The 11,656-nt window shown below is 34.7% G+C and overlaps 1 protein-coding gene across 1 annotated transcript; it reads right to left on the bottom strand.

Annotated features, from left to right (window-relative positions):
• Window positions 1-2,605: 2,605 nt before the first annotated feature.
• Window positions 2,606-9,433, bottom strand: LOC117180148. Its single transcript, XM_033372492.1, has 3 exons — window positions 9,049-9,433; window positions 4,074-4,225; window positions 2,606-3,952 (listed from the first exon to the last, which is right to left on the bottom strand). Exons 1-3 carry the CDS (start codon window positions 9,259-9,261, stop codon window positions 3,850-3,852), a joined length of 468 nt encoding a protein of 155 aa, XP_033228383.1. The 5' UTR covers window positions 9,262-9,433; the 3' UTR covers window positions 2,606-3,849.
• Window positions 9,434-11,656: the final 2,223 nt, after the last annotated feature.

Below are 11,656 nucleotides of genomic sequence, written 5' to 3'. Positions count from 1 at the left end.
ATTTTTTAGACGATACAACATAAGTCTGCAGGAATTGCAAATGATGTGAGGAACCCATTTTCTTTCTTGGTGCAGCAATTTACGGTCAAAACACTTTTCGTAAAGACTTTTCACTTCCTCATCGATTGATTTTCGCAAACTGCTCACTTCATCTTTACTGCAAATGTAACAGAATGAATCTGAGCTATTCTTGCAGGCATGCGATTGAGAAATGCTCGCCGTTTTTTTTCCTTGTAGCATGAGACTCTACATCAAACAAGTGATCCATTGATGATGAGCTACGGTTGCATGATGACGTCGAAGAGCCCGCTTTCCCATCCTGACCAGACGCCGATTATGGGGTGTTTCCCTGCATCGTAATACATTTTTTACCTGTGTCTGCCATGACGGCATGAACGCCGTTTACCCAGGGACTGAGCCAACGTGGATCCGTTGCCCACCATCACCACGTGGAGGTGCCCTGGTTACAGACGCAGGCGAATAATGCTAGCAACAAGCGGTAACGAAACTCCAAATATTTACTGCTATTAATGTCAAAATATGAAAGTACGCAAGAACAGGGTTGCCAGCGTAATCGGTTAGGTTAGGTCAGGTCTTGTTAGGTTAGGATAGGTTAAACCTCCATGTAGGTTAAGCCGAAGCTGAATGAAACGGTACCGCAAACACAACGGGACAACACAATCAGTTTAATTGTGTTTCCTGAGGTTAGGTTAGGTTATGTTAGGTTAGGCTAGGTTAGATTTGTTTCCAGGTTAGGCTCGAGTTGACCCATTCGATGTAGCACACATTTGCTACTGGGAAAATATGCTTCCAGAACTTTACGTGTAGTTCAATAAATTTCTGTTAATTCAGGTTAGGGGATGTCAGGTTCTGTTGGGTAAAGTTATGTTAAATAAGTTGATATCAGGCAAAGGTTGATCCTTCACAGATGTTGACATGTTTTTGAAGTGAAAATTTGCATCACTGGCATTATTTTGAAATTTATTTGCCTCAGTGCATGATTTTTCGTCATTTTTTGAGGTTCTGGCTCAACCATGACGTGATGGGTGATTTTTGATACCGAATTTGAATTCAGCTCCCCAAAATCCATAGGAATACGTGTGTCTTGTTACCAGATCCGCACACTTTTTTGTGTGGCTGAGTTAACCACGCGGATCATTTTAACTCTGAACACAATTTTTTCGTAGAATTTATTTAATAGTATTTATAATATTTATAAAATATTTGTAAAATTATATGAAGAATGCTTTTAAAGTTCAGATGATGCATCTTAAATGGTGAATCCATATAAAACCTTCTTTCCGCGGCCGAAGTGAAACACAAAAATAATATGTTTATTTTCGAAACTTGTATAAAAATTGATTTTAATTAAAAGGCTCTTTAAACATATGACATAAATTCATTATTCTTATTATTTTGTAAAAGTATATTTCATTAATTAGATAAACATGAAAATAAAAATGGTATGTTGAATATACACAAAAAACGAAAGATAAATTTTACATCGATTTCAGGTGAAAGATTCACCGCAACAAAAATGAACCCTGCCAGATAAACTTTACGTGATTCGAAGATAATTTCCGATTTTTAACCCTTACAATACTGTAATGTATTTCGGAGTAGAGATTTTAATAAGAGCAACTGTTTTCGCGATTTTTGTTGCTGATTCTATGTTTAATTTTTAATCTTTGCAAGTGTTACCTGCAACGACTTTTAACAGCAAAATTTAACAACAAAATTTAACTTTAGTTTTTTCTGTGTAGCCACTTAATTTGTTTTACTACTCTATCTTTGGTTTCCTGCAAGTGCATAAAATGTGTCAGGCTTTCAGAGGAACAGCTGCGTATTCCTCTGAATACCTAAATAAAGCATGCACTTGGATGCCAGGTATAAATATCGTCCCGAGTTCTCCTGAACGCCGGCAGTCGGCTAAAGGCCTGAATCTTCTAAATGCCTACGACACATACTTATATAGTTAAAAGTTAGTCATACGGTTAACCTAAGGATTTCACCGCATTTCGTTTGTACGCAGAGATGCTTTACAGGCTATTAAACAGTGAAAATATGGCAACTCCAAGAGCACTGACGACCAGGACGTTCAGCTAAACAGAATATTCCGAATATCCACTGATTCTCATTAATGGAATCTGAAAACTTTAAGTAATTAAAAAGCAATTTGTTTACTTTAATTTGAAAATCGTAGAAACTAGACAATCCAAAATTTTCAAAAAATTTCTTTAACTATTAACATCAAGAGAACGTTTTTAGAGTCAGTAAAGAATTTTCGACAGAGTATTTGTAGTGCTTGAATGACAGCAAATGGATAAAAGACATAATAAAAGTAAAAATCAATCATACTACTTATTTTCTGGTACAATTGTTGTATAATCTAGAGAAAAAGAAACGTCTTTCATGGTGACAAAGATAAAGCGCAATAACATAAATCTTAATTACTTATTCGATTACTTTATTGCCTTTAAATAATCGCAGTGTACATCATTCTAGAAGAATTTTCCACCGTTTATGAAATTAGAGATCTAAAAATGATTTATAAGTTTACTACATTTAGGTTATACATTATTACTGTGTATTGAGTCATTCTCATATAAAATTCACTTGCATAATGAAACCAGTCTCGTTTTATAACATAAATAAGTTTCATTTTTTCGGCGAGAGTTCACTTTTTTTATTTTGGAAAATTTGGTTTCGGGGCTACAAGATCTTTGCTCGATTCTTTGCAATAAAGAGGCCGGATTTGTTCATATAAATACCAAGCTCTCTCGTTCGTAAATCACTCAGATGTTGAATTCGCAAATAATTTCGCTATTATACGACTACTTACTTCGATTTCAAAATGATGGTATTTTGTAATACCCGGAACCGCTTTAAAAAATAGTAGCAAAATAAACATCCTATGGACTCCAAATAACATACGCAATCTACGTTAGTCTTGGCATATTTTGATTTCAGTATACCAAAATTTCTGTTCGCTGGATATTTTTTAAGAAAAAGTTCTAGCATACTAAGCACTGAATTAGCTCCTTTCCCGGTATTGTCTTCCTTATCGACAATGAAATTTGTTTGGATATCACTTGCTTCACTTTGCACCCCGAATATACCACATTTTCGCAAAGCTTTACAATACGAAGAGCCAACTTGTTGAGGACTACTGGGTTAAGACACATTTTGAGCATAGTCGAATGAGAGGACAAGTGCTTCTGACGAAATTGCTGATTTAGCTTTTTCTCTACATGTCTTATGATAATCGCGTTGGAGTTTAGCGTTATTGAAATACTCAGCGGCAGTATTGATCGCGATTTCCTTTGCCTCATCACACACGTTCGTTGACTGTACTATAGCTTGATGATTTTGCCGACAAGTACCGCACAAATCATCTGCCGGCTTTATCGTGGTAATATAAGGGCAGTGCATTTTATAAATTTATCTAAAAGTACTCTCCTCTATTTTTTCACTTGGTTCTACCGACACGGAATTTTTGAACCAAAGGTACAGCGAGCACTTTATTTCCGACGATAGTAGTTTCATTACTTTGTAATCGCGAAATTGTGGCAAACGCTCAGTAAGTGGGACAGCCACTTTTTCTCCATACGCGTTAATAAATCTTACAATATTTTCTATGTAATCGCAGTTAAATCCTTTCTTCTCGAAGAAGATTTGTTTAGTAATTTATGATCTCGTAGAACAATGTTATTTTCATTAAAATGCGTGATAATATTTTTTGATGTCTTGTTCCTGATATATCGTGGAGAAAAAAATACATCTCACGACATATTGCAATGTTTGACGGTTTCCTTCTTCACTTTTGCGTCTACTTCTTTCTTTCGCTGTTTATTTTTCGTACTCGTTGAAGCCCTTAGATTGGAGATATAATCGCAAAAAATTCAAAAGAAATATGTCCTGTTCTCTTTTCTCCATTTTCATGAAATTTTGCCTGGTTACAAAGTCGGTCATCAATTTCCAAAAATATTCAGATGAAATAAGAGGATACGGATTATACGATAAATTTCTCCGTAAATATTGATATCTTTTTTAATAATAATTAAGACACTAACCTGTTTTCTACTGCGACGGTTTTTTGAATTTTTTTATTGCATTCTCTAGAGCTATACGCTTTTGCTCCTTCTGCATAAAATGGATTGATCTTCTTGTCGTAATACGAGTCTGATTTGCTACTTTCGATGCAATCGATATTAACATCCTGCACCTATTAATTAATCGACTTTTAAATATCATAAAACTATAAGAAAATTATTGAAAACATGCCCGAACAGCCATTTTTTATACCACTTGTGTGAAAAAATCGTCTCAAATCGCACGATTTTTACATGTGAGCCATTATATGCTACCAAAGTTTTGTTGCACATTAATATTTTATTGAAAGCGTATTATGCTTTTAAAAATATTACAAATGCTCGCGATTCTCTTACTTTTTCGATATTGTAAGGATCATCTGTTTCAGAAATACTGCCAGAAGTAGGTCCTACTTCTTTTTCAGTTTCCTTGAAAAAGGCGTATCATCGGTATCATATAATATGATTCAAATCTACATCATGTAATAAATAGTCTGCCAGTTTTATCAAATATGCATATATAATCCTTTATCAAAGAATACTAGGGAGTGATACACGTTACAGGCTTGTCTCTTGACACGCCATCACACTCGTCCCCGTCACTAACCTAACCTAAGTATATCTAATTATCAAATGCTACCAACTTAACTTGCACCTATTACATCTTCCCTCATAGCTTATTATTCAAAAAATCATCACAATATTTGCGCAGGAGAATCTACTTTTAATAAATATCCCTGTTTAAAATTACGGATAGAACCCATATAAGAACCGGATGGAAGTTGGTTCTTATCTAGCGCTATTGGAATTAGACCCGGGTTTCGTTCCCGATTTATACCCGGCCCTTGATTAGATTCTATCTGGATTGATATTTTTATCTCTGGCTTCTATATGGGCCCTGTCCAGAATATTTAATTCTTCTTAATTCATTAATTACTGTTTCGGTTCTTTGATGTGTATTTCTTTCATGGTGATGTTTTATCATTGCTTTTACATAGGGGTGACTTGCATCTAAACAGGTAGGATTTTTTGTTCACCTTTCAAGGCAATCAGCTTATCCTAATCTTCCTTGGACTTTGAGAATACCCATTTCCTTGTCAAATTTTAAACAAAGTTTCTTCAGAATTCCGTTCTTGTTTTCTTTTTCTTCTGTTATGTTCTTCAAATCTTGTGGGAAACATTTCTTTTGAACAAATTTCCACCATTGTATTTCAGCCTATTCCAGTTCATCAACTTCCATAAATCCTAATTTGCGATCTGATCTAGGCAATCTTGCATTATTGATCAATCTTTTTATCCAGGCAGTTGTTCTTAAGATCCGTACCCATGAACAGTTACTTTTTATTCAAGACAGACATTCAAAGTCTTTGCTTGTGGTGACCAACCTCATTATTTATTCTGATTTGCTTGGGATTTTCGGCCAGTTCTGTTCAGGAGAAGAGAAAAAGTTTGGTCCCGTAAACTGTCTTTGATTGATATTTAAGTCAGAAATTTGAACGTCTCTTGTGCAGTCATCAGCTACATTTTCTTTTTTCGGAACCCAATGCCAGTCTATCGCACTGCTTGATTCTAGAAATTCCTCCCACTTGTGCTGCAATGAGGTTAGGACGCTTATTGTCATTTTTAATCCACTGAAGGACGGTCCTAGAATCAGACCAGTAGTATCGAACTTTTATGGTAAAATCAAAAAGCTTCTTGTGTTATTTTCGCCAGTCGTATTCCTAAAACTGCTGCCATTAATTCCAGTATTGGTATCGTCAATGTCCGAAGTGGAGCTACTCGTGCCTTTGACGAAACCAATACTACGTCTACTCCATCATCATCTTGAATTCTGAGGTAAACTGCTGCTACATAAGTTTCCTTACTGGCGTCGCAAAATGTGTACATTTGTATAGATGTTGCTTTTTCTAACTTCATTGAATATTGTCTGGGGATTTCAATAGTCTTGATTGTCATCAATTCTTTAAGCTAATATTTACCCGTTTTAAACATGACGTTACTCATAGAATCTTCCCGTTCAAGCTTTGCTTTCCATATTCCTGAAGTAATATTCTTGCATTCACTGTGATTGGTGATAACAAACCTACTGGATCGTATACTGACATCACAATTTTAAGAACTTCCCTGTTTGTAGGTATTCTTAAACAATCCACTAAATCGTGGTTTATTTTGTGAAATTTTTAAGAACAAGTCAGGCAATCTGTATCTGCACTCCACGTAACTCCGAGAACTCGTTCATTCTTCTTTTCAAGAACATCAATCAGCATGTCTTCCGCTAGTAGATGATTCGGAATGCTCTTTATGCCAGTTTTGGAATTAGTAACAAAATTCTTGAATTCGAAGCCTGCTTGCTTCTGGACGAAGATTACATCTCGAATAATTTTAATGGCTTCTTTTTCAGTTGCTGTTCCATGGGCGTAGTCATCTACATAATGGTTCTCGATGATGGCTTTTGCTGCTTCCGGGTACTCGTTTTCTGATTTCTTAGCATTGTAATCCTGCAAGAATTGTGCTTAAAAAAGGAGAAGATGCTGTCCCAAATAACATTGCTGTCTTTCGAAATATCCGGGGTTCATCCCGAACCTTTAAATTTCTCCAGAAGAAACATTGAGCGTAGCTTTATTCATCTTCAATTTTAACTTCATTTAACATCTCACGGTTATCTGCAGTCAATGGTATTTTATGTGGGACTTTTGCTGCTGCATCAAAGACAAGTCGAACTTTGTTTGGTTTGTTTGGATTAATGACTGAAAAGTGGGGTAAAAACCAATTTTTCTTTCTGTTAAGAAGTTCTTGTCTCGCAACGGGTACAGAATAATTTTTGTCTAGAAGTTTTTCTATTTCAGACAATAACGAATTCCTAGATTTTTGTCCTTGATCGGTGTTTTTATAAACATATAGGTCTATGTAAAGCCATTCCTTGAGTATCCGGTAAATCTGGATCATCTAATCTCCAAGGTAATTTCACCTCGTATCGTTTGCCGATTTTTCGATCATTGGCTTACCTATTTGGATTACAGATGCATGAACCTATTTTAGATACGCATATTTTTGTATGAACATATCAATGTCCCAATTTTGTTAAGGTAAGTTTAGATCCTTCGTAATTCTTACTTCCTTGAGACCGAAAAATGTATTGTTGTTTATTCCAGCCTCTTCAGTATTTGTAATTATTGAGTCTTCATCGTAACGGTATATGTCGCCCGTCCATTTGCAACACAATGGTAAGTTTGGACCTTTAAGTCCCAGACTTCTAGCAAGATTTGCATCAATTAGTGATGCAGTACTTCCTTCGTCTAAAGGTGTTTGCATAAGAAAATACGTTTGCGATATGCTGGAAACAGCTCACGCACGAGCCGGCCGTGTACGCAAACAGAGGACCAACCAATCATGCGCGATCTGTCGCGCTGCTGCGGTGCCACTCGAAACCCAAAATTTTTGGACGTTGCGAATTTGTTTCGAGTGCCGGACCGATAGGTGAACGGTATATAGCCAGCTTGCACGCGATTGGTTGGCGGTCTGTGTGTGTGTGCACGAACAGATCGTGCATGAGCCGTTTCCAGCATACTGCACACGTATTTTCTTGTGTGAACACCTTTAAAGAGCTGCAGTCGACACTATTCCTGCAGGTCCGCGCAATCGTATCGGAAGAATTTTTAGCACAAAACCTTCCTTTTCTTCCCTCAAGCACATTACTACTTCATTTCCAGGTTTTTGGTTACCGATTTTATGAAGCATTCGGTGATGAAATTTGGGACAGTCATTGATTCCACAAGTTCGTCGTTTCTGACACTTCTCTTAATGTTTCTGAAGACAGCAATAGCATACCCTGGTTTTTTCTGTTATCTTCCACCGTTGTTCGGAATCTAATTTCTTGAAGGTTGCACAATTTTCCAGAGAATGATATTTTTCGCCACAGGGTTTGCATGTGTTCTTTTGTTCGCTAAATTCTGCGTCCATGTGAAGAAATCGTTGAGAGTTGCTCGATGACCTTGAATATTGTGATAATTTAGATAATTTCCCCATTGAGTGATTATATCCAGAGCGAGTTTCCATAACTTTTGTTCAATATATCCATAATGATATCAGGATACTTTTGCAGGCACGAAAAGCATATCAAGCTTTCTTCTAGCTTCTCCGTTTAAACTTTTGTCAAGTCTTAGTAAATTTTATGGTTTTGAAAATCCACACATTGCCGAAGATAATCTATACTGAGATAAAAATGCTGGTCATCTCAATAAAGAAGAGCCATAAAAGGTACCGAGGTGATTACCAACCGTTTGACGAGCAAGTATTTGGTTCATATTTCGAGATAAATCTTCTATCTTGTTATCAAAAAATTCTAGTTGATGAATATTTTCAGTCTTTGATCTAGATTCTTTTTATTCATTTGTATCTTTTGGTACCTTTTCTGCTTCTTCTCCAGGTTCTAGATTTTTGGACAGATTTTTGAGTGTATGCGAGACTGTATTCATTTAATCCTTGTGTTTTTTTATAACTGCTTCTTGTTTTTTTTCTTCTTGATTTCTTTACATTAAAGATCGTTGACTGGCGAGACGCTTCTGTTTAATTTCTAGTTTCCTGCGTTTTAAATTTAATATAGCTTCTTTGGCCGAAATAATGTCCGTTAATTCATTTTTATTGTTACGTTGTTCGATGATCTTCATTTCTAAATCTAAAATTTCATCTTCACTAGCTAGAACTTATTTTACTACGTTTACACAATCTTCTTCGATTTCCTGTGAACTTTTAGAACAAATTCAATTTCTGGGTTTAAATCATCATTCTCACTTGAAGCCTTTGAACTTGTTTGTAAACTAGCTCGCACTGCAGTTAGCGTTCTTTGCTCCATTTGATTTTCATTGATAAAAAAATTAAGAATATTTTTAATAACCTGTTCTGGATTTAATTCAATTTTTAATATACTAGAAATTTCGAGTAAGCGATCTTTGCTTACCATTGATTTGACGGTTCTGGCACGTTTTTCATAGCTCTCGTCTCCTTCTTTAAATTTTAAGGTTATAAAATTACGGATGTTCCGTTTTACGAAATTTCCTCTGATTGTAAATCCAAATAAAATAATGTGTAAATCTTTTAGGACTTTATTGGGGGCTTCCACTAGTATTTTTCCTAAATTTTTCAAGTCCTTGAATGTTCGTTTTCTGGCCATTTTTGACAGTTATAATTTGTTGAATTTTTTGCTAAATGTTTTAAGATTTTACTTCCATGCAATTTTTTAACTATATTTCCGTAGTACTGAAGTTAAATACATCTCGAAGCACCAATAAATGTCGTCAAATTACCAAACGAATTATTATTTCTGGGTTTTAATACTTATTTTATAAACATCTGTCAAATTCAAGATTGTAACCATTAACATAAAAATATCGATAAATTAATTACGTCGATAATTCGAATGTTCGAGGTTGATTTGAATAATTTAAACAGACTGTTTGTAGATGTTAGAAAAATCGTAGGTCGTATTACTTTTTAGCTGCTCGGCTTCTAAATAGAAATCATGCACAAGAAACCGCGTATTTGTGATAATATAACTGAAAATTTGATTTAAATGCAGTGATGCTAACAGACCACGATTTTCTCAACCGCGCAGGCGTCACGTAAGGAAAGAATCACGAAAAAAACGCCTTATTTTTATCTTACACCACTACGCCGCGATGCGTGCGCAGTGGAAAAAGTTACGGTCCATTAGCACCACTGCTGAACTCCTCGACTGTAAAATCAGTTTCTTTGAGCTCGCTATCGACTGGTTGAAGTTCAAATTAGATTATGAAAAGAAATATTAACAAAAACCTTTTCTTTTTATAATCGAAGTAATAGCTAAACTTTACAAAAATGATTAATGTAAGTAACACAATATGCTTTTATTTTATATAGGTGCTATCTATTATCCGTACAATTGAAAAATCTGGATGTAATTTGTCGCTACATACATTAATTAAAGTTTATTAAAGCTTACAATGCATTGAAACTTACAGGAAATAATGAAATAAATATTACGAGTATTTGGTTTACAAACCTGTATGATAAAAATGACTTTCTTCACTGTATGAGGTTGAAATTGTATCTAAAACGATTAGTTTTTTATGAAAGTTTCTTTTTAGTATTCAAATAATTTTTTTCAACTTCAAAAAGCAATATTAAAAACACTTTCATACAAAAATTAAAATACATCTTCAAAATCCTACCTACTCTTTCTAAGTTCTAGTTTTCGGCACTAGGTTGCGAAATGGTAGACCACCATTTCCAATGCGCAGTAGTGATTTGTATGCATTCATAGGTTATGTTGATCGACATATAGAAATGAACTTGTAACTTACGTTGCAATATTAACTAAATTCTACAACAAATGTTTTCAGAGTTCAGATAGTGCATTATAAATGGTAAATCCATATAATACCTTCTTTCCGTGACCGAATGGCCGTTGTGACGCGCGCACGCTACACATGTTCACATGTACATATATATTGAACCCTTTGTTTTTCCCAAAATATGCCGCAGATCAAAAAATTGTTGGGTCTTTTTTTCTTATATTTAACTCCCAATACGCATCCTCCAAAGGAACCAGAGTTCTAGTGAGGCACCCTGTATATACATATAAACTCCGGTCAACGAGTATTACTCACCATTTCACCAAATTATTTTCTTCACATTTTTTTGATCCCAAAGAAATGTGTGTAATTTTTAAAGAAACTTGTATGTTTAAAAAAATCAAAATGAAATACATGTATATTTGCGTTCTCTTTATTATGAGCCCAAGATGACATTTTTGCATTAATCAGTTTTAAGGTGATGACATTTTTGATGTACAAAAAACCAGTTTTTTTCAACGCTGAATATCTCGGAATCTGTGCATTATGGAAAAACTCCAAAGTGAAAAAATGTTTATTTTTACACATAGAATAAGTATTTGTAAAGGAATAATACATTGAGTATTAACGACGTAAAAAAAGGCTATTTTTACGAGCGTGAATTTGCTACCCGAGCGAAGCGAGGTTGGCAGTCACACGAAGCAAAATAGTCGTACGCCCTTGATACACATTATACTTTTTACATTGCGCGCAGGTCAATTATATCAATGTATTATGATCCAAACGAACGTCGAAAAAGTTTTAGTGCTATCAAAATGCATTTTCCCTACTGCAAAATAAGAAATCTTTTTCATTAAAAAATTTTATAATAAAAAATTTTTTATAACAATTAAGAATTTGTTTCAAATGCTTTTTCATTTTAAGTGATAAAAAAACGATTACTTCTTTAAAGTGTTGAATTATTACTGTTAAGAACTGTTTTTTGTTCAATTTTCTTGATGAGTAGTCTAAAAAAATTCGAAAACACATAACTATTGATATTGCTACTGTAATATAATAATTATGATGTGTACTAGGTGCAAGTTAAGTTGGTAGCATTTGACAGTTAGATATACTTAGGTTAGGTTAGTGACGGCGACGAATGTATGTATGGAGGCCACTGGAAATAGTTTAACACAAGAAATGGAAATAAAAGTAGCGATACTACTTAATCTAATTGAAGAAGAGGCAATAGAG

This window comes from Belonocnema kinseyi, chromosome 9 (assembly GCF_010883055.1).
Source record: "Belonocnema kinseyi isolate 2016_QV_RU_SX_M_011 chromosome 9, B_treatae_v1, whole genome shotgun sequence".
Taxonomy (NCBI): Eukaryota; Metazoa; Arthropoda; class Insecta; order Hymenoptera; family Cynipidae; genus Belonocnema; species Belonocnema kinseyi.
This window is presented reverse-complemented; position numbering and strand designations above follow the sequence as displayed.